This window comes from Microcebus murinus, chromosome 10 (genome assembly GCF_040939455.1).
Source record: "Microcebus murinus isolate Inina chromosome 10, M.murinus_Inina_mat1.0, whole genome shotgun sequence".
Classification (NCBI taxonomy): Eukaryota; Metazoa; Chordata; class Mammalia; order Primates; family Cheirogaleidae; genus Microcebus; species Microcebus murinus.
The window spans coordinates 93,145,252-93,169,286 of NC_134113.1; the positions used below are offsets into that span (position 1 = coordinate 93,145,252).

Consider the following 24,035-nt stretch of genomic DNA (forward strand, 5'->3'; position numbering starts at 1 on the left):
TACCTCTTAGCGCAAGTCATGGAGCAGAACCTCTTAGAGCCACGAAACTGCTCTGCAGGGGCGTACTTCCCACAGTACTCGCACTTCAGGAGATTCGCCTTCTTATCTAACTCTGAAAAACAAGGCATCACTGGGTGGTCACCACCGGTTTCTGCTACCTCCTCAGGCCATCATTAGGGCCCAGAGCTGGTTCTGATTATTCTCAGGATTTGCTCCCAAAGATCTACACAGCCTAACTGAGAATCCCTAAAAAATTTCAAAAATCCAAAACCATGAAACTTGTCCCTCAAGAACATTCTGAAGTCTTTAAAGTCTTCCTAACCTTAAGCCAAACTATTTACATTTAAGATGTCTTACTAATTTTATCCTAATTCATACTCTCAGACTTCAGATATGATTCCATTTCTGAATAAGAGAGAGGAACTAATTACTATTGCCTAGAAAGACATAAGATCCCTCTCCCACAAAGACTTTCAAAAGCAAGGGGGAAATGTATATAAGAGTCCTTAATATAGACTATAAAATCTAGAATAAAGAGAACTGAAAATTAAGAATATAAATGTCCTATTTTAGATCATCTTTTGAAAAATATATCCTTATAGTAAAGAATAATTCAACAGATTACTTTAGCTTGATAAAATTCTCCTAATTCTGCTGGGCACGGTGGTGTGCGCCTGTAGTCCTAGCTACTGGGGAGGCACACATGGGAAGATCCCGAGACCAGGAGTTGGAGGCTGCAGTGAGCTTTGATGATGCCACTGCATTCCAGCATGGGTGACACAAACAAGACCCTATCTCTAAAAATAAATTTTTCAAAAAAGAAAACTTCCCCTAATCCTATATAACTTCTTTTGTGTGATTCTACATACTCTTGATATATATATAGTATGGTTTCTGTGTGTAGATGGACTCCATATTATTCCCACTTTAAGTAAATAGGAAATTACTATTTTATACTGAGTCCTCAAACACATCCCCATGACCCTCCTTCCCCCCTAGATGGGTCTCTAAATAAATACTCACCAACAGATGGGCTGTCCCCTCCCAAGGGGCCACCTGACTGATTCTCATTCAGCCCTGTTGGAAGGCCAGCCTGTAGTGGCTTCTCAGACTCCTTCAGTAACTGAGAACAACCCACCTGTCCCAGAAAAAGTTTATGGTTAAGTTTAGCCTAATTCCTTTCTGCCTCTCTATAGTTTCCCCCCAAAATCCCCACCCCATCATGTCTTTGCCTCGATCTCTGATAACTTTAACTGTCTGGTTCAGAAAGGATCACTTTCAATATGGCAAGCAAGAGTCTCTAGAAGGCTTTTTTTCTGATAAACCACTGGAGAACAGATTGCCACCCTGCTCCCTATTTTGTCCTTTTCCTTCCTACAGTGCAGAGAATACAAGATATCTGGGTTCCAGTCCTGGTTCTGCAATTCGTGGTATCTAGGAAAGTCCCTTAACTTCTCTATCATAATTTTCTTCATTATAAAACAACCTAATTTATTTAATGAAACATTACACTTTTAAAGGTTACTTTCCTTTTCTTCTCCTCTTCTCAACATTTTCATTTTCTGGTCCATACACTCTTTCCTTTACTCTTCCTTTCCTTCTTTACAACTAACTAAATAAATAGCACAACTGGGCCATTCTCTAATTAAATACTTCTATGCCTTTTGTTTTTAATGAACTTTGAAAAGACAACAATCAGAACAAGTCCCCACTTGAAAGTCCCACCTTATGGCCCTGTCCTCACCGGGAAAGGTTCTGCTCCTTCCTGGATAACAAAGCCTTCAATGATGTGGGTGAGAATCTGGGGCTTCACAATGGCCTGTGGGGGTTTTGAGTCACCCATTTGTCTGGAAACCATGGCTAGTGTAGGAGGTGGTGCTGATGGGGCAGGGGTCAAGGCTACTAGTTCACTGCTTGGGGTATTAGCATTCACGTTGGCCACTGGTTCAGCTTTCTCTGGAAATCAAGCACAGATTAAGGAACAGATATGGGATGACATAACTGATCCACCTATTAGCTAAGCCAGAATGATCTTCCACAGTAATCCAAGTTCACCAGTGATCACTCACCCTGGAGTCTCTGTTTTGGGATCTACCCATTTGTTCACCAAGTTCAGGCCCATTTTCTACTTAACCAGATTCATCTTTTCACTCACTCAGAACATCTCTTTATTCCCTGTGCGCTCCAACAGCATTTCAGAAGTCAGTTACCTCCAAGACTGCTCTTCTCCTCAATGACCTTTGGGCTCTCTGCCACTGGAGATGCCTTAGCAGAAAGCATTGAACTCAATGTGGAGACGTCATCTCTGTCCTCCTCAGACTCAGCTTTGCGTTTGACAGCCAGAGTCTGGGGTTTACCCTATAAAGAATAGGAAAAAAAAAAAACAAGATTTGGGAGGGAAGGATGATAAGGAACTATAATTACTCCAACATTTTAGAGAAAATTTTTTTAGTTTCACATTCCCCAATTGGTACATTGCCCATGGTACACTAAGATTTCTAGTTATTCCCAAGAAGTATAATTTCTCTATCAGCACAAAAGAAAATATATTATTTAGTGACCTAGATCATGAGAGCCTGTATTCATTGTGGACCAAGAACTATCGTTTTCCCAAAGATTGATTTGGTTAAGGCTATCCTGATCCAACTTAACTATGTATCCAAAAACTCAAGAATTATTTCAGTAACAAATTTAGGAGTAAGAAGTTCAGATATTATAAACATTAATGTAAGTATCTCTTGCTTACAAAGGGAGTAGATAAATACCAGTATTAACCTTCTCTTTATCCCCCTATAAATTCAACTCTATTTCCACTCAGCCCAGCCAGGTCCACTCTCATTAATGACAGTGCCCTCGAAACCATCAGACATCACTCACCGGCAAGTGTACAGACTGCATGTAGAAGGAAGCAGGCACCTGGGCTACAACAGGTGAGGAGGTGGTAGCCCCACCCTTTACAACATGTGCTGTCCCCTGTACAGGAGCAAGGGTCATCCCAGGGGCCAAAGAAGGAGGGCACTCCTGCAGTGCACCAGGAGCCTGGGATGAAGGTGGCGAGGGGGCAAAGTGGGCCTGACTAGGCTGCACTGTACCCGGCATCCCTCGGGAAGTAGGTACAGCAGCTGCCAGCTGTGCCAACCCCAAAGCCTGTGCCTGGGCTGTACCTGGCTGTCGGGTGCCTACAACTTGCACAGGGATATGAGGTGGTGGTTGCTGGGTAGCTGACATCTTAGCAGCCCCTAACTGAGGAGGCTTAATAGGTGCCACAGGTGGTTTGGATTGGATAGGAATTGGTGGCTTGGGGGTTGGGTCAGGTGGAAGGGACAGGGGTGAAGACTGAAGCATGGGTTGAACAACCAGGGTTTGGGCTTGCTGCTGTGACTGGGAGGGTGGGACCTGCTGAGTAGGTGGGACCTGTGGTGGCTGAGGGGCAGTGAGGGTTGTGGCTTGCTGCTGCTGCTGCTGCTGCTGCTGCTGCTGCTGCTGCTGCTGCTGCTGCTGCTGCTGCTGCTGCTGCTGCTGCTGTTGGGCCAACTGGAGGTGTGTAGCTGTGTGAAGGAGCTGGGACTGGCGGTGCTGGAACTGCTGCTGGTGGTGGATGGCAATCTGCTGCTGGATCACCACCTGTTTCTGCTGGAGGTGGATCTGTTGCTGTTGCTGAATCAGGGAATGGGGCTGGATCTGTGTGTAGGTGGCTAGAGGAATAATCCCAAAATGGAACAAAGGCAAAAAAGAGCAGAAAATAATAATCACTCCACATTAAAAGGAAAGTCATCTTTCCAAGGTGTACCTAGTTTTGGAATCATATGGTGAATGAAAATCTATCCTGTATGGTACTTAGACATCACCTCATCCATATTCTTTCCACTAAGTCAGATACTACTGACTACCTCTAGTCTTAGAGATCTCAAAAAAAGAACTCCCTTGCTCAAAACAGTCCTCAGTAATTTCTTGTGTTTATTATCTTTGCCATACTTAAACATCATATCCTTTTACTCTGTACTCAGCAAAGGAGAATGGCTGGCCCCCACTCCATACAATTAGACTTTTGAGTTTCTCAAAGGCTGAGTCCATGTTTTATTCATGTTCACATCCCTAGAACCTAGACAGTGCCTGACGCTGGAGAAGCACTTACTAGTCACTGAAAGAATAAATACCTACAGTTAAAGATACCAACAACTTCTCATAAATGCCTCAGTTTTTAAAATTCATCAGTTTATGTCACCATGTAAGAAGTCTTAAGAGTCAGCAGCTGTAGGCTATGACCTTACTCGGTTTTCTCTACTGTAAACTGAGTTCGACCATCTCCATCCCTCCGTTATTTACCAGATGGTCCAGAGTACACACAATCTATGTGATATGGAAGCACTTTGGATATAACAGTGCTCTAATAACTAGCAAGTACGGGTAAAACTAATTACTAAGTGTTAGTGCTTAGTACTAGTAGTAACTAATTAACTCTTAATTTTTTGTGAGTAAAATTATCCAACTATATCAACAACTAAGGTGCTGGTAACTAACTAGTACTAGTTATAACTAATTATAATTAAGTACTAATTAACTCTTAATTTTTTGTGAGTAAATTATCCAAATATATCAATAAGTAAGGTGCTAGAAATAAGGCAAAAATCAACATTCCCAAGTAAGGTACACATATATAACTATATCTTACCCACGGTCCAAAAGTATAAATTATTTAGGGTTATTATTATTAACTTATTTTTATCCTTGTTACTGATACAGATGACACAAATTGGCTACATTAAACCATGACTCTGTTTGCTAGTCTAAAGTGCTCTAAGGCATTTGTACTGTATCTGCTCTACACTGGACCAACTAACCACCATTAAACAGTGAGGGGACAATTCATCCCTTATTCTATGTTGAAATTATACAAGGACAGGGAATCTGTTTTTCGAAGAGTAGCCCCAGCACCTCCTAGAATACAGTAGGCAATTCAACAAGACTGGATGAATGAATAAAGGAGTAGAGTGATAAACTAAAGAACTTGGGGCCTAAGAAAGTACATAAGACAGCTTGTACACCGATGGCTGCCTGGTGGAAACAGATAAAATCTCTATCTGTTACCTGTCCTCCTGTCCCTGAACTAGTATGTTCAAAGTTGATGTGACTGTCTTTCCTTCCACTACTCAAGGACCATGAGAAGCAGGAAAAAAAAGGCAAAGAAATGTACTCTGAAAATTTCAAATGAGTCCTGAGAAAATAACACCATCACAAGAGGTGACAACTTACCTGAGCTAATAAGTGTCTGGCTGGGCGCAGGTGTGGCTGTCCGTGTCAGGTTCATGCCCACATTCTGCTGACCACCCCCATCTGCTTCTGCCTTCTTGGCTGCTGCACTTTCTGCCTCTGTCTGGCTGCCCTGGCTCACAGTCACTGTCTGGGCTGCAGGCAGGGGCTGCACTACTCCTGTGCCCTTCCTGGGACAGCTCCCACCACTCATTCCTGAGGAAGGCAACTGACCCAAACCCCCAGGTGCCTGGCCGCCTCCACCTGGACCCATGGACCCTGCGATGCTATTCCCACTACTTCCACCAGCTTGACTAAGGTTGAGGGACTGGCCTGAGGCCCCAGAGGAGGCCTGTGCCACAGCTAGGGCCTGGCTAGAGGCCTGAGAGAGGCTAGACACAGGAGAGGCTCCAGGAGGTATGGCCTTCTGAGTGGAGCCTTGCATTTGGGATCCTTGGGCTGAGGCTTGTTGGTTCCTCACTGCCAAGTTCTGCACCTGAAAGATAAGAAAACAGATTGAGAAAAGGAGGACAGGAGGCACTAAGGGTGAAGATTTCTGTGTCTGATTCGAAAGCAGCCGAGAGAGCTACAGTCTCTCCTTCCACAGCCTACCTCTCAGCGAGTACTCCCACATTTACAATAAAAAAGGCCTTCCATCCAGGCTCCCAGGGAGGAACGCTGAAATCATATCTGATTTTTCAGTCACCTTCACTCATAATCAAGTCTATCATCAAGTTTGGTCATTCATTCCTTGAAAATGTCTCTTCAATTTCCCCTTTACTTTCCATTCAATCATTCAACATCTCCCAAACACCTACCATGTAGTACCAGTCAGGTACTACACTGGATACTGGGAATGCAGAGATGAAAGAAACAGTCTCTGCTCTTAACAAGTATTTTCTATTAAAGACAAGAAAATCACCAACTACAATATAATAGTATGCACAAAGTGCTATGGGAATACAAATAAGGAAGATCAACTCAGACTAAGGAAATCAAGGAAGACTCCCTAAAACAAGTGACACATGATCTGACACTCAGTAGGTAATAGCGAAGGTAGCGGTTGAAGACATTGGTAACAGCCTTTGCATGGCCACAGAACCAAGAAAGAGTACAGCATTTTTAAAAATTATAAATATTTCATTATGTTTGGGGTAAGTTACAGGAAGTGGAAAGAAGTGAAGCTAGGAAGAAAGTAGACATTGAGGCTAGGGAGATAAAAGGGGCTGGTGTGTTAAAATAAGGAGAGTATGAACTTTCATTTGGGAACAGCAGGTTTGTCTATCTTACTGTTATATTCCCAGCACCTAGCAATGTCCAGCACATAGTCAAGTGCTCCAAAATATGAATAAAAGGAAGGAATGATGACTGCTTAACTGATTATAGGAAGCCCCTGAAGAATATTAATCAGAATAACCATGGTCAAATCTACAGTTTAAACCCTTCTTACATACATTTCTGATGGAAGTGTAAATCAATACAACTACTTTCGAAAAACGTTTGCCATAATGCCCTAAAGCTAACATTCACATACCCTCTAACCCAGGAATTTCACAAGAGAAACTCCTGCCATGTACAACAGGAGGCATGTACAGAAACATATAGCAGAAGTACCTTATGAATTCAAATACAAATAAAAAATATATGTGGTATCTCTAATTTGCTTCAAAATAATCCATGGGCAGAGGGGGAAAGGCATGAATACGCTGGCCATGTATTGATAATTGGTGAAGCTGCATGGTGGGTACCTGGGAATTAATTTTTTCTGTTTTTATATATGTTTAAATTTTCCATAATAAAAAGTACTTTTTAAAAATACAGAGATGCAATATAGACTATATAAAAAGGGACTCAAGGAAAACAGGAACCTAGAAATCAGAATGATGGTAAGGTAATGATCATTACCTTACCCATCAATAGATGAACTAGTGATTTCCTTATTACATTATTAGAAATTATTGAATGAATAAATAAAAGTAGGCCATATAGACCAATGATGAAAGAGTGTCATGGGCCAAGGATTATAATTTATCAAATTCTATGTACTAGAGATACAATTAAAAATGTTAGTGGTGGCCAGGCAAAGTGGCTCATGCCTGTGGTCCCAGCACTTTGGGTAGCTGAGGCAGGGGGATTACTTAAGGCCAGGAGTTCAAGACCAGCCTGGGCAATACAGCAAGACCCTGTCTCTATAAAAAGTAAAATAATTAGCCGGGTATGGTGGCATGCATCTGTAGTCCCATCTACTTGGGAGGCCTGAACCCAGGAAGCTGAGGTTGCAGTGAGCTAAGATTACATGACTGCCTCCGGCCTATGTGACAGAGCAAGATCCTGTCTCTTAAAAAGAAACTAAATAAATAAACACACACACACACAGAGACACCGCATATATATGCAGTAACAAAACATAGTCCCTTATTTTTTAAAAAACCTAGGGTTTGGCCGGGCGCAGTGGCTCACGCCTGTAATCCTAGCTCTCTGGGAGGCCGAGACGGGCGGATTGCTCAAGATCAGGAGTTCGAAACCAGCCTGAGCAAGAGCGAGACCTCCTCTCTACTATAAATAGAAAGAAATTAATTGGCCAACTAATATATATAGAAAAAATTAGCTGGGCATGGTGGCGCATGCCTGTAGTCCCAGCTACTCGGGAGGCTGAGGCAGGAGGATCGCTCGAGCCCAGGAGTTTGAGGTTGCTGTGAGCTAGGCTGATGCCACGGCACTCACTCTAGCCTGGGCAACAAGTGAGACTCTGTCTCAAAAAAAAAAAAAAAAAACCTTAGGGTTTTAGTAACAACATTTATTTCATTATTTTTATAAAAAAGACCGCTTAGAGGCCGGGCGCGGTGGCTCACGCCTGTAATCCTAGCTCTCTGGGAGGCCGAGGCGGGTGGATTGCTCGAGGTCAGGAGTTCAAAACCAGCCTGAGCAAGAGCGAGACCCCGTCTCTACTATAAATAGAAAGAAATTAATTGGCCAACTAATACATATAGAAAAAATTAGCCGGGCATGGTGGCGCATGCCTGTAGTCCCAGCTACTTGGGAGGCTGAGGCAGGAGGATTGCTTGAGTCCAGGAGTTTGAGGTTGCTGTGAGCTAGGCTGATGCCACGGCACTCACTCTAGCCTGGGCAACAAAGTGAGACTCTGTCTCAAAAAAAAAAAAAAAAAAAAGACCGCTTAGAAAACCAGTACAGTAATCCAGGTGAAAATTTTAAACATCTGAATTCAGGCAGTAGGAGTAAAGAAGAGAAAGTAATAATTATTACTAAGAGAGACCAGGCGCAGTGGCTTACACCTGTAATCCTAGCACTCTGAGAGGCAGAGGCAGGCCATTGTTTGAGCTCTGGGGTTCGAGACCAAGCCTGAGCAAGAGCAAGACCCCATCTCTACTAAAAATAGAAAGAAATTAATTGGCCGACAATAATATATAGAAAAAATTAGATGGGTATGATGGTGCATGCCTGTTGTCCAGCTACTTGGGAGGCTGAGGCAGAAGGATTGCTTGAGCCCAGGAGTTTGAGGTTGTTTGAGCTAGGCTGACACCACAGCACTCTAGCCTGGGCAACAGAGTGAGACTCTATGTCTCAAAAACAATAAATAAATAAAAATAAAAGATATTTACAAGAATCATCAGGACTGGGTGCTGGGGCACATATTATTATCTGGTAATTATATAGTTTTTCTAATCAGCTTCCTTTCCATAATGGCTATTTCAAACTTTCCCACTCTCCCTGTACCTTAGAACTACCTTCTCTTTCTCCTTTCGCTCTTCACATCTGCAGAGAAAATAAAAACCATTATATGAGCCTTACTTCATCAGTTCCACCACGAAATCTATATTTACTTGCATATGTACCTATCACTTTCCCCTTCTCTCCCTCTTAACCTCCTTCCTATCAAAGGGTAACCCATCCTTCTCTAAGTTCTGGATCCTATCTCTTCCTGCCTTCTCAAGAAGCTTACAGTATCAATTGTCTCCTGTCTTTCAACCTGTCTTTCTCTCAGTTAGAACCACATATTCTTCTCCCCCAACTCTACCTTCCTTTCCTGTCACTGCTAAAGTCTTTTTTTTTTTTTGAGACAGAGTCTCACTTTGTTGCCCACGCTAAAGTGCCATGGCATCAGCCTAGCTCACAGCAACCTCAAATTCCTGGGCTCAAGCAATCCTGCTTCAGCCTCCCGAGTACCTGGAACTACAGGCACACGCCACCATGCCCAGCTAATTTTTTTGTATATATTTTTAGTTGGCCAATTAATTTCTTTCTATTTTTAGTAGAGATGGGGTCTCACTCTTGCTCAGACTGGTTTCAAACTCCTGACCTTACGCGATCCTCCAGCCTTGGCCTCCCAGAGTGCTAGGATTACAGGTGTGAGCCACCTCACCCAGCTACTGCTAAAGTCTTAATAATTATTTAGTCACTGTGTTCATTCCCACTATACACTCATTCTTCACACTCATGCTATTTTAGATTCACTACCCCCAACTCCACTGAAACAACTCTCCCTCCATATTAATAAATCCATCCTCCTTTCCCTCTCTACTACATTCGACGGATATGAGTCCTCCTCCTTCCACACATCCCCCCCCCACACACCTTTTAATATTCTGTTCATTTGTCTTCATGACACTACACAGTTCAGATTTTCCCATCTCTGTTGCTCTTTCCCACTCCCCTTTTTCAGCCCATCGCCCTCTAATCAACCATGAGCTGCCTTGCCAAGGGCTCATCCTAATCCTCAGAACCCCGTATCAAACATTCCTCTCTTCAATCCATACCTTCTCCCTAAGCAGTTTTAAACCTTCCCTTGGCTTTAATTATCATCTACATGCTATTACTCTCAAATGTTTATCTCCAACCCAGACCTTTCCTCAGAGCTTAAGGACCATTATGTATAGAACTGCTGTCTCAGTATCTCATGAATGGCTCACAAGCACTTCTAAGTCTGCATGTCCAAAACTGAACTTCACTCTAAATCCACTTCTCCCATGTTCTTCATCTCATAAACAGCACCAGCGGCCACTCCACTGCTATATCAGATCTCATATCTGGCCTCTCCCTCAATTGCCCCATCCACTGAATCAGTTCACCTTCTTCAATGATTCTTCTAAGTTATTCTCAAAGCTATGCATTTCTGTCCATCTCCATAGTTACCCCCACCAATCCAAACACCATCTTTCCCCAAAGCTATAATAAACTGTTTTGTTGTTGTTGTTGTTGTTGTTTTTGAGACAGAGTCTCACTTTGTTGCCCAGACTAGAGTGAGTGCCGTGGCATCAGCCTAGCTCACAGCAACCTCAAACTCCTGGGCTCAAGCGATCCTACTGCCTCAGCCTCCCGAGTAGCTGGGACTACAGGCATGTGCCACCATGCCTGGCTAATTTTTTGTATATATATTTTTAGTTGGTCAATTAATTTCTTTCTATTTTTAGTAGAGACGGGGTCTTGCTCAGGCTGGTTTCAAACTCCTGACCTTGAGCAATCGCCTCGCCTCAGCCTCCCAGAGTGCTAGGATTACAGGCATGAGCCACCACACCCGGCCTATAATAAATTGTTATAACATTGTTATTCTCCCCCATAGGCACACTCACACCATTCTCATTTAGTCTCCTAGAAGAATCAACATGGTCTTTTAAAAAAATTAAAAACACTCAAATCTCTCCACACCACTTCCATGTTTAAAATCCTTCTATAGCTTCCCATTGCTCTTCATATAAAGCCCAAAATTCTAAACACAGCCACCAAGGCCCTGCCAGATGAGGTTCTTCCTTTTAGCCACTCTGCCAAACTCCAGGAATAAACACCTTTTAATTCCTCAAACAAATCACACTCCTCTCCTCAGAGTCTCTAGACATGTTCTGCCTTCAACACTCTCCTCTCACATCCTCGCCTGGCTAACTGCTACAGGCCCCAATTTAAATGTCACCTCCTTGACTTCTACCCCGCATCCCAAAGCTAAAATTAGGTCCCTTTCTATATTCTCAGAGCACTCTATACTTTCTAATGAGGCAATCATTTCACCATTCAGGTGACTGTTTAATGTCTGATGTTTCAATGGTCTATGATCTCCATAAATACAGTGATTATGACTTTCTTGGGCATACAAGGCAAAGGAATGTTTGATACATTAACAGTTAACAGGCCGGGCGCAGTGGCTCACGCCTGTAATCCTAGCACTCTGGGAGACCTAGGCAGGCGGATTGCTCGAAGTCAGGAGTTCAAAACCAGGCTGAGCAAGAGCGAGACCCCGTCTCTACTATAAATAGAAAGAAATTCATTGGCCAACTAAAAATATATATAGAAAAAATTAGCCAGGCATGGTGGCGCATGCCTGTAGTCCCAGCTACTCGGGAGGCTGAGGCAGGAGGATTGCTCGAGCCCAGGAGTTTGAGGTTGCTGTGAGCTAGGCTGATGCCACGGCACTCACTCTAGCCTGGGCAACAAAGCGAGACTCTGTCTCAAAAAAAAACAGTTAACACTCTTCAACACTCATATGTCCAAGCACTGTTCAATCAGTTACCCATATCAACTCATTTAGTCCTCACGACACACCTTGACGTAAGTACATTATTAATATCTATGTTATAGATGAAAAGACTATAGCAGAAAGATGTTAAGTCATTTGCCCAAGGTCACATAGTAAGTAGTGGAGCTGGAATCTGACCCAAGCATCAGATGCATATTTTTAACTACTACCCTTTGTCCCTCTACATACTGATATTCAAATATATGATGAATGAAGATGGATAATTCAAAGAACTTAATATGGAAACAGGACCAACCTTATCCTTGGCTCCCACTGCTTTTACCACAGTCTAAGACAAAGGTCCTACCTTACTACGAGATGGCCCCAAAAGTCTCTTACCAGGCTCCCTAACTTCTCTTCTCCAGGCACATGATGCTTTCTAAGTACTTTTCTTATCCTGTTAATCTGCTGTTCAATAGCCAGCAATGCTCCCTGCTACCTATGAACTTTACTACTACCTCCTATACTTGGCTTTTAGGCTCCCCAGCAATGACCTCTTCTACCATCAGGACTGTTGTCTCCACTTTATTCACCCCCTGATCCCCAACCCCCACCACACATGCTCATTTTTAAACATATGAACTATGCCCTTACATTGCTGTTCTCTCCCCAGTTTTCTTCTCATTGTAAAGTAATGCAACCAACTTGTATCTGAACTCATGTGTCACTCAAAGTTAGTATCATTTAGTTGGCACTTTTGTTCTCTAAGCTCTTTGAAGACTAGATTCACATTTCTTTTTTAATACTTCAAAATTCCTCAACATCCACAGGGAACTGGTTCCAGGGCTCCCACAGATACCAAAATCTGCAGGTGTTCAAGTCCTTTATATAAAATGGCATAGTATTTGCATATAACCTACACATATAGCACATTCTCCAGTATACTTTAAATCATCTTTAAAGTATTTATAATACCTAATACAATGTAATATGCTAAGTAGATAGTTGTTATACGGCTTTTTTGTTTTTTGTTTTAAGACAAGGTCTTGCTCTTTTGCCCTGGCTAGAGTGCAGTGGTGTCATCATAGCTCACTGCAACCTCAAACTCCTGCATTCAAACTATTCTCTTTGCCTCAGCCTCCATGCCTGGCTAATTTTTCTACTTTTTGTAGAGACATGGTCTGGCTGCATTGCCCGGGCTGATCTCAAACGCCTGGCCTCAATCATTCCTCCTGCCTCAGCTTCCTGAGTAGCTGCAACTACAGGCATGCACAATCATGCTAGGCTTGCATTATTCTTTATTGTTGTAGTGTTATTTATTTATTTATTTATTTTGAGACAGACTTTCACTCTATTGCCCAGGCTAGAGTGCCGTGGTGTCAGTCTAGCTCACAGCAACCTCAAACTCCTGGGCTGAAGAGATCCTTCTGCCTCAGCATCCCAAGTAGCTGGGACTACAGGCATGCGCCACCACCATGCCCGGCTAATTTTTTCTATAAATTTTTCGTAGGCCAATTAATTTCTTTCTATTTTTTTAGGAGAGACAGGGTCTCACTCTTGCTCAGGTTGGTTTCAAACTCCTGATGTTGAGCGATCCTGTCGCCTCGGCCTCTCAGAGTGCTAGGATTACAGGCGTGAGCCACCGTGCCCGGCCTATATTGTTATAGTGTTATTTTCTATTGGTTTCTTTTTTTTTTTTCTTTTTTTTTTTTTTGAGACAGAGTCTCGCTTTGTTGCCCAGGCTAGAGTGAATGCTGTGGCGTCAGCCTAGCTCACAGCAACCTCAAACTCCTGGGCTCAAACGATCCTTCTGCCTCAGCCTCCCAAGTAGCTGGGACTACAGGCATGCGCCACCATGCCTGGCTAATTTTTTCCATATATATATTAGTTGGCCAATTAATTTCTTTCTATTTTTATAGTAGAGACGGGGTCTTGCTCTTGCTCAGGCTGGTTTCGAACTCCTGACCTTGAGCGATCCACCCGCCTCGGCCTCCCAGAGTGCTAGGATTACAGGCGTGAGCCACCACGCCTGGCCGTCTATTAGTTTCTTTTTTCAGATACATTTTTTTTTTTAGGCTGGTCAAGTGGAGCAGTGGGATTTTCAGATATTTTTGATCCATGGTTGGTTGAACCCAAAGAGGCAGCAACCACAGGATATGAGGGCCAACTATATATATCTGAGCTCAATATTTACTAGATAACTGATAAACTAAGAGGATGAAATAATTATCATAAGATCCTAGGTTACAGCCTATCCATAAGAAGCTAAATATTCAGGCTCAAAAATATAAGTATTTTGGAAATATGTCATTGGAAGTAAAGGTGAGGAAGACCTTTTCTGAGAAAAACAGTGAATAGGAACAGGAGACTGAAAGTCGAGAACTACAGTAACTCACAAGCAGAAGGAACTAAACATTCCTCCAGCAACTCAGCCAGGTCAGCTTCATATCTAACAGAAGAATCCCTTCAACCATGCTTATCTTCAGAAGACAGTACTATGAGAGAGAATTAAGACTCCCTAAATAAAACTGAGCCTCAGAGGACTAGAAGGATGTCAGGAAATTTCCCCTGCGTTGAGAATAAGCCCAGATCCACAGGGCTATTTTCAGGCAAATCTACTAGACTTTCTCAACCAGATTAACTCAAAAGTTATAAGAGATTCAAATTCTATATGAATATGGAAGGAAAAAATAAAAAACACAAAAAATAAGAATTCTGAAAAGTGGTAATTGGGCAGAAGGGTGGGCCCTGGTCCATGGTCATTCCCTTCATCCTCCCCAGTGTCCATCCACAGGTAAAGTGGTTGCCACTGACCTGATCTGCATCTGCATGAACTCCAGGAGACTGTGCAGATGGTACCTCCTGCTGGACTGCAGCCACTGCCCCATTGGGCATCAGGATGAGTTGGGAGGCTAGAGGCACATTCCGGCCCAGGGTTCGGTTTACCTGCAATATGTTTCCCAGCTGTGGCTGGCAAGGAGAGGAGGAAGAGGAAGAGCAAAAAGGACAAGAGGGAAAAAAAGAGACAAGAGAAATGGAAGGGAAGGACCACAAGACAAAATAAACAGAAGATATTAAACAGCCAAGCCCTGCCCCTTTCCACACCAACCCAGGAGCCTCTCATTCTCCATATGCGATGAATCATCCAGAAGAAAACCTAGAATGTGTGGAAAACTATAGACTGACAACGAAGAATGAAAAACATCAAAGAAGTTGAAAAAATGAGGATTTTAGAACAAGTACTTATATATAGTAAGTTGGCAGGCTGAGAGATAACACTTAGAATTTGTGTACTGGAGCCACAGATTTAAAGGTTAGACTATAACACTAATTTAGTCAAATGTTAGGGCAAACACTTTCTAGCTTAGAATATCAATGTAATCTCCAGGCTGAGCATCACTTCTAGGGTAAGTAAGGCATGGACAATAGATCAGCTTGTCTCAAAACACATAGGTAACCATGGTTAAATAAAACAGCTTTCACGCAAGTCCTTGCCAGGGACGGACAATTATGACCCCGGGACAATGGTGACTGTGTCTGTGGCTTACCCGTAGATACATCTGGGCCTGGGACTGGTTGAGGGGTGGGGAGGTGGTGTTCCCCAGTAACACAGATTGGGTCAAGGTGGTAGCACTGGGAGAGCTCACACTCTGGGATCGGCTGATGAGCTGGGCAGCTGACGTGGTGGCCAGATTGATCTGTGTGGTACAGAAAGGAACCAGAACTAAGGAACCAGGACTAAGCAGAGATAAAAGGAAATGTATATGACTGACAAATTGAGAGTGATACAGTTGAGAACGGAATATCTCACTTTCATGGAGTCAAGGGGAAATGAATAATAACTTCCTATCCAAAACTGTCATCCTGGCTACTTTTAGGTATTACCAAAGTAAAAAAAAAAAAAAGTCCTTAACCACCAATGTTAACAGTTGAGAAAGCAGAATGAAATGGAACAGATTTTTTTTACTTCTCATTGAAGGGTCCGGAGATTAGTCCATTTTCTTTGTTATCTCCTCTTTTTCCCCAGAATTTCTTTTCTCCTTTCTTAGGCTTACTCCTTAAAGATTTCTATATAGATCCTATGTAGATTCCTATATAGATCCATGTTGGTTACTTTCCTTTTTACTGTTCTCCACACAAGAGCAGCAAATATCCACTGATGGCTCAATGAACACTCTCAGATCACTGGCACAAAGTAATTGACCATAAGGACAAAAACCCAGGCAGAGGAGCCTCTCTGAAGGAGAGGCGGTACTCACTGAGGCCTGGGTGGTGGTAGTCTGCTGCTGGCTGCTGCTGGTATTTGGGGAGCTGGCCTGCCGACTGGCAGCAATTGTGGCCTGTTAAAGGGGAAGGGAAACAAGAAATAGCAGAGACAATGAAGAAAAAAGCTCTCCATCTTCCAGGAATATATCACAGGCAAAAAACATATAGAGATTTCAGGTTAAGAACAAATTCTACTCTGGAATAAGGAAAAGTATATTCACTATCCCACATAACCCTCCAGTTAGATAGGCAACCTGTCCTCCTGTTCCCACTTTCTTTTAGGTGAGGTAAGAACCTTTGGTCAGGTGACAGCACAAGTCAAAGGTAAGTCTAGACCAGAGCTATCCACTACAAATATAATGTGAGCCACATATATAATTTTCTACTATGTACATTTTTTTTTTTTTGAGACAGAGTCTCGCTTTGTTGTCCAGGCTAGAGTGAGTACCGTGGCGTCAGCCTAGCTCACAGCAACCTCAAACTCCAGGGCTCAAGCGATCTTCCTGCCTCAGCCTCCCGAGTAGCTGGGACTACAGGCATGTGCCACCATGCCTGGCTAATTTTTTATATATATATATATCAGTTGGACAATTAATTTCTTTCTATTTATAGTAGAGACGGGGTCTCGCTCTTGCTCAGGCTGGTTTCGAACTCCTGACCTCGAGCAATCCACCCGCCTCGGCCTCCCAGAGAGCTAGGATTACAGGCGTGAGCAACCTCGCCCGGCCTTACTATGTACATTTTTAAAAAATAAAAAGAAATAAGAAATGTTAACTTCCACAATTTATTTTATTTAACTCAATATATCTAAAGTAGTATCATTTCAACATATACTTTATATTTTTTAAAAAAATCAGTGAGATATTGTATATTCTTTCTTTTGTACTAAGTCTTCAAACTCTAAAATCTTATAACACATCTCAAATTGGACTAGCCACATTTCAAGCACTGAATAGCTACAGATAGCTAGTGGCTATCGTATCAGACAGAATAAATCTAGAATATGGCCATTCTACCTCTGAAAGGTGATTTTCCCAGTTCTTACTACAACCCCAGGAACTAAGATCCAACCATTCTTCTACAGGACAGGAGGCATAGAAGATTCTGTCCCTACTTTGGTTTAGTGCAGAATGCAGTATGCTCCAAGTCTCCCTACCCACCTATAGTACCTGTCCCCTCCCTCTCAGGCCAGCTGCCTGCTGACCTCTCACCTGCTGGACAGCAGCCAGGCTATGCAACTGGGCATTACTGAGCTGCTGCTGGAGCATGAACTGGTGGAAATACTGAGCCGCATTAGGCTGCCGCTGCAGTGCCTGCAGAGCCTAGGAAAGGAGAGAGAATAAAACATTTAGAATGGATCACTCTTAACTCCTATCCTATGCAAATCACTGTATTTGTGTGTAAGGGAGCCATAAGAAAGAGAGAAACCAAGAGAGATAGGAGATTGGGCTAAATTATCAACATCAGATTTGTCCATTTTTATATTAGAACCAGTAAGTCTATATAATCCTCTAAAGATTGGAAGAAGCAATTATAGTCATGGGCCACACAATGACATTTTAGTCAACAACGGACTGCATATTCCACAGTGGTTGGAGCAACAGGCTACACTACACAGCCCAGGTGTGTAGTAGGCTACACCATCTAGGTTTATGTAAACACACTCTATGATATTTGCATAATAATGAAATCACCTAATGACAGATTTCTCAGAACATATCCACATATCTCCATCATTTTTTTTTTATTTTGAGACAGAGTCTTGCTCTGTTGCCCAGGTAGAGTGCCATGGCATCAGCTTAGCTCACAGCAACCTCAAACTCCTGGGCTCAAGAGATCCTTCTGCCTCAGCCTCCCGAGTAGCTGGGACTACAGGCATGCACCCCTGTGCCCAGCTAATTTTTCTTTTATATTTTTAGTTGCCTGGCTAATTTCTTTCTATTCTTAGTAGAGACAGGGCTCACTCTTGCTGACACTGGTGTCAAACTCCTGAGCTCAAAGCATCCTCCCGCCTCAGCCTCCCACAGTGCTAGGATTACAGGTGTGAGCCACCATGCCAAGCCCATATCCCCATCATTAAGCAATGCATGACTGTAAGTCAATGGCCTATTTATGCATACAAAGAAAAGTAAAACAGTCCAATTCACATGAACCCTTATTTCTTAAAATGGGACCTGGAATACATGACAAAGCAAAGATAAGACAAGTTGAAAATAAATGAGATATTGATAAATGTAAAGAAAATGAAAGACTATGTTCTAAGTAGATAGTAAGGGTAATAGAGCCCTAAGGGGTTGAAAATGATGGAAAAATAAACAGTGGCTTCTCGGGAGGCTGAGGCAGTAGGATCGCTGAGCCTAGGAGATTGAGGTTGCTGTGAGCCAGGCTGATGCCACGGCACTCACTCTAGCCTGGGCAACAAAGTGAGACTCTGTCTCAAAAAAAAAAAAAAACAGTGGCTTCTAAAAGATTCTATCAGGTGAAATTGGCATTCAACTAATTGGCATTTTCAAATATCTACAGCATAATGTTAATAGATGTTTATAAAAATGACACTGGTAGTTCAGTTTTAGTGTTAATGGGACTTTACTATATTATTCGTTAATAATTAGAACTGTTAAGATAGGCATAGATACTCTAGTAACAAAAATATTTTAAGTAACAGACTTATTTCTCAAACAAAATTAAAAAGACATGGGATTTGCTATTTGTTTAAAAATAAATGTCTAAAGAGGTCCATGATACTTCCATTACTCAAGGTGATTTACAAGAAACACCAAAGATTAAAAACCTGTCAGTCCGTGAAGAAAAATGGTTAGTCGGAATCTGGCTAGATGGACTGAATATTATTTTTAAAAACCCTTAGGTGAAAGACTTTTCATTCTCTGTTTGCTTGCCCAAACCTTTTTAAGAGTCTCAGAACTGGAAGGGACCTTAGTCATCAACTAATTCAACTTTCCCCAATTTTCTAGAAAGGAACTAAAGACAATTATCTTCCAGCATTTTTACCTACCCCAAGCCAATATTCACAGATCATGGCCCCTCAGAGTTGAGCCTCACCTGCACTGCTTGTCGTTCATACAATGACATTTGAGCTATCTGGGGCCGAGAGCTGCCCCCTGAGCTGGAACTCCCATTAGTGGAGTTGGAGTTCTGCTCACTCTCAGTCTCCATGATAGTGGTCCAGGCTCCCCAAGGCTGGTGCTCTGACTCAAGACCTAGATGGAAGCAGTAAAGAATTAACATTTATACCTTGATCCCAAACTGTTACTTCATGTTATTATTCACGACCACACTAAATCCATAAGTTATCTTAAGAACCTTTTTCTTGTTCTATAGCCATGATTTCTCTGATCTTAGAACTCCCAAATCTGCAATACACTCTTATAACTGTATCCTCCCCACACTACTATCTTTTGAAGGTATGCATTGTCTCACAATAAACAACCTTTACATATTTCCTCATGACTGTCATGAAATAAAATGGCCAGAATGTAAAACGGCACCTTACAATACTAAAACCATCTTACATTCTCACAGCATTTCATGACGATTTAAAATCTTCCCACTTTAACTTTGTGGTTATCTCACTTTTGTCTCCATCTGCATCACTGTCATCTTAGCAATCGTCATCATTTACTGTACTATCTCTTACAGTGCTATACGGTAAATACTATTACATTATCCCATTTTACAACTGTGGAAATGAGGTTTTCTGAGGTTAAAGAAGTTGCCCTGATAAGTATTAAGTCTTTACACTACCACATGCTTTCTTTTCAAACCAAAAAAAGTCTATGATTAAGGCACTCAGTATTCAGTGTCACTCAGTACCAATATTCACTATCATCATTTTATGTAAGACCACCTAAGACACATATATGTTAAGTGGGTTATGGAAGATCATAAAACTAGAAGGCAGAAGAGCTAGCCTTACAGCAACAGAGCCCAAATAGCTGCCTGCTTCCAACTCAGGCTACTAGTAATAACACCTCAGGCATGTCCCTTTCCCTCCTTTGGGCTCAGTTTCCCCATGGCAAATGGAATGTATCACTTTAACAATGACTCCCAGGTATTAACATACATTAAATATACAACAATGAAAATCTTCAAGAAAGTAAGATTCAACTTTTTACTCTCCTTAAGTGTTAGAATTTACCCTCTGGAGACTACACTAAAATTTGCAAAAAGATGCATATCCAAACACTGCTAAGAACCAAGCAAGGAGACAGGAGATGACAAGCAAGAAGAAATATTTTTTCAAAGCAGCACCAAATAAGGTTTTTTAGTCATTCTTATCTTTTTTTCTTTTGTTAAACCTACACACTGTATTGTCTAGTTTTAAGGCTCTGGGCCACTAGAAATATCAGGTGACCAAAACATTATTTGATTTAGAAATGTAAACATCAAACCAGCACTTCTGCTAAGGGCTGTCAATAGTTTTATTAGGGTGAGTGTATTCATCTTAGGGATTGCATCAAAAACAAAAAAAGCACAGTAAATAAAATCAAACTGCTTGGCCTTGGCAATAAAGTTGAGGAGCTTTCTCAATATTTCATGCCCAGTATCATCTGATTGCATTATTACCCTCCCCCCAAACTCTTTGATTTCATTTAGGATAGCAAATGCCACTGTAAACATGGATATAAACCAAAAAGTACACAGGAAAAATCATATCAGCTTCAACTCTAGTCTACCTTCTCCCCATATCTTTTGCCAAAATATCAAAGCACTAAACAGATACAGACCCATGAATCCTCATTATCAGCATGTGAAGAAAAAAAGTGGGTAAGGATTAGAGGCAGCACGGCATAGTTGTATAGAATACTGGACTTAGTTCACTGGACTCAGAGACATGACACTCCTTTACTAGCTATAGAGGGGACAATAATTCCTACTTTCAAATGTGAAATGCTTACAAACTATATAACCCCTTGTCTTCCCAAAAATGGAAGTCTTATTAATATTTTTTTTCAGACTGTGAAATAGAGATGCAAAGGGACTAACTTAAAACGTTTCAATAAAATCATGGGAAATTGTCACTAAAACCAGGATTCCTAGATCCCAGGTACATAAATCTATTCATTTACGATCAATGTTGTGACTGCAAGATTAAATACAGAAAATGAAGACAAACAGTTTGGGAGGCACAATGAATTGAAATTTTCAGAATTAAACTGGAAAAGAGAATCAGATCCACAGAGGTCCCCAGAACAGCTAAGCCATGGTCATCCTGAAAGGCAGCATCTGGGTGTGTATGGGCTGGAATGGGTTGGGTTGGCGCACAGACCTACCTACGGAAGGGAGCTAGGAAGGAATACTGAGGTGGACCTGGTACTGGAACTAGTGGGTCAAGAGTTGGAGGAAGTCATATCCCTAACCATAAAACTGTCCTGTAGACAGGATAGGGCATGGAAAAGGGGGAGGGAGAAGGGGGCGGTTCAGGGAAGACTGTTCCAAAGAAATGGAAATAATCTGGAAAATAAGGACAGTAGACGCCCAGGGGTTCTTGTTCTATGTAGAACCTTGAAGAAAATGATGTTCCAAAGAGAAATCAAATATACTGGGGAAAGGGGGGTGGATACAGTGGTGAACCAACCCAAGTGAGCAGGGAAATGTGCATACCGATAGCAAGGAGACAGGCAGAAGTCAAGGAATTGGAGGCTGAGGAACCCAGCGGACCATGAAAAGCAGGGCGATAACTACACAGCATGCTCGGAGGGAAGGACCAAAGTCAGAGAAGGAAAAATGAATGAGAAAATGAGCAGTCAGAGGCAAATTAGGGTGACGGACAGACAGCACTAAGCACAGCGAAATGAATAGCAAGAAGACTTGGACAGTCAGAGCCGAAGGACCGCAGAGCTCAGCGCCGGAGGTAGGCAGGGAGAGCGGCTAGGGGAGGTACCTGGGGCGTTACACAGACTGAGGTGGCTGAAGAAACATCCCCGCGCAGCCAAGCCCCCAGAGGTCCTGCCCCTCCCCAGCCCTCGGTCGCCCGGTTACCTTCGCGCCTGGCTCCGCACCCAAGTCCTCCCCGGGGGCGTCCACCTCATGTGCCGGGGTCCCCGGTAGCCAAGCCGGGCAGGGGGCTCGCTCGGCCTCCGCGGCGGGCTCCCCGCGCCTCCTCCCCTTCCTGGAGGGGCGGGGGCGCCGAGAGCGGGGTGGGAGGCGCCCGGCGCGGCCGCGGCTCCCCGCCCCTCCCGCCGCTCCGGGTGCGGGCCCGGCCGCGGCTCTGCCTGGCCTCCGGGGCTAGCTCTGGGCCTGTCACTTCCTGCCCGGCCGAGAGGGTGGGGGCTGCGGGCCGGGGGCTGCGGGCCGGGCTGGAGGAGGGGGCTGGCGGGGAGGTGCTTCCGGGGCAGCCGGACCCCTCCCCCGTTCCTCCCCCTCCCCTCGGCGCCCTGCTCCCCCGCCCGCGCGGCCCTCGTTTCCTGCCGGCGCCCGTTGCCATGGCGACGCTGCTCCCGGGCCTCTGCGCTCCAGGCCCCGGGGTTTTTTCCTCTCTCGCTCTCTCTTTCTCCTCTTTTTTTCACCTTCTTGCTCTCGGAGTTCTGCTAGCGGGTTGGAGGGGCGAAACTAAGAAAGTGCTGGCCTCTAGTGGGGAACTCACCTCTCGGAGAGGAGAGGGAGATGAGAGAAGGGAGGGAAGTGACGTGAAAAGGGGGAAAAGAAGGTATTTTCTGAAGCTTCTGGGAATGAGGGGTAGAAAGAAAGGATCACGGGGACCAACAGGCAGAGAGGGAGAAAGAGCAAAGCAACCGTCCTGGTGAAACGACAGACTGGAAAAGGAAATAAAGCAGAGGAAAAGAAGGAAAAACTTTAAGATTGAGAGAAAGGAGACAGAATGTTGAGTGTTTAATCCCTCAACTCCAAGAAGGAGGGAAAGAATGCTGCAGTAACAGTGAACCCATTAGGAGTTGACATTCATTTTTAAAGTAGCAACCTAATATAACTTACTTTGAATAACATTTAAGTGTGTGATTCCAGGGGTTTTTGTGTGCTTGCGAGTTTTTAGATTTAAATATGCGTGTAAAAGTGTTAGAATGACAAAATCACGGGAAAAGGCAGGCATATAAAGAGATGCAGAACAATGGGGCTGTATCGGGGACCACTGAACATTTGATGGGGGAGCCTTTGTCATTGTATTTAGGATATCCATTTATCTGGTTTTAATTATTCTCTCAGTCTTTCAACATTCAACAAATATTTATAGAGCACCTACTATGTGCCAGCCACTGTTTCGGAAACTTGGATTACATCAATGCACAAAACAAAGATAACTGCCCTCTTTAACCTTTACGGAAGGGGCTGGGGGATACCTTGTGGATTAACTAGGATTGATGGTTTTTTATGTTACTATTATAGTCTTTTCCTAACCTTTGTTCTAGCCAGTTATTTTGTCTGTTAATCAGCTCCTCATTCTCTTCTTTAAAAGCCCCACGCATAATAGATGTGTTTTGTTTATTAGATCCATTTGTTAAATTAGATCCATTTAGACTTACATTGAGAGAGGAGTGTCTGGATCCCAGGCTCTTCATTTGTGGTAGCCGGGTTTAGAGAAAAATCTCTGCCAGGTTTCTAGAAACCAGTCAGACAAGTATGTGGAGGAAGAAACCAGAGGGCAACCAAAGGGCTGGAAAAGCAAAGACATGAGGTGTAGGGAGGTGAAAGAGTATGTTGCCAGGCCATGAATGACAGGCATTGGCTGAGGATGAATTGTAAAGATTCTGGCAGGGAGAACTAGTGGTAAAAACCAGGTAAAGCATTAGTTGCTTAATTCAAACCTAGATTTTTGGCAGTCAGGAAGTTGAACGCTTTCTTGTGGAGGCTTAGAAATGGATATTGAGCTCACTTGGATATTAAACTGAATTTCCTAGCACCAATGACAAGCATGTATAGATAATTTTCAGATTATACAAACATTCAGGCCAAGAAATACTATGCATGTGCTTCCGTGGGTTCCATGGGAGAATTATCACTAAGTGTCTAAAGAAAGCCTATAGTTTAAAGCTTTCTTGCAGAGGCTTAGAAGTGGATATTGAGCTGAAATGGATATTGAGTT

The 24,035-nt window shown here is 43.0% G+C and overlaps 1 protein-coding gene across 3 annotated transcripts in view; it reads right to left on the reverse strand.

The window, feature by feature from the left end:
• Positions 1-22,349, reverse strand: part of PHC1 (polyhomeotic homolog 1) — a 27,852-nt gene extending 5,503 nt beyond the window's left edge. Inside the window, exons 1-12 of one of the 3 annotated variants that reach the window (XM_012777612.3) lie at positions 21,980-22,349; positions 19,040-19,197; positions 17,191-17,301; positions 15,973-16,053; positions 15,262-15,411; positions 14,528-14,683; positions 5,254-5,746; positions 2,878-3,695; positions 2,211-2,358; positions 1,745-1,956; positions 1,024-1,138; positions 4-112 (exon numbers count right to left, since the gene is read on the reverse strand). In XM_012777612.3, the coding sequence (XP_012633066.2) occupies positions 4-112; positions 1,024-1,138; positions 1,745-1,956; positions 2,211-2,358; positions 2,878-3,695; positions 5,254-5,746; positions 14,528-14,683; positions 15,262-15,411; positions 15,973-16,053; positions 17,191-17,301; positions 19,040-19,153 (2,507 nt within the window). In that variant the 5' untranslated portion in view covers positions 19,154-19,197; positions 21,980-22,349. Of the gene's footprint in view, positions 1-3; positions 113-1,023; positions 1,139-1,744; positions 1,957-2,210; positions 2,359-2,877; positions 3,696-5,253; positions 5,747-14,527; positions 14,684-15,261; positions 15,412-15,972; positions 16,054-17,190; positions 17,302-19,039; positions 19,198-20,724; positions 21,947-21,979 lie in introns of those variants that run through there. The other 2 variants (XM_012777611.3, XM_012777609.3) reach the window with 2 other exon arrangements.
• Positions 22,350-24,035: the final 1,686 nt, after the last annotated feature.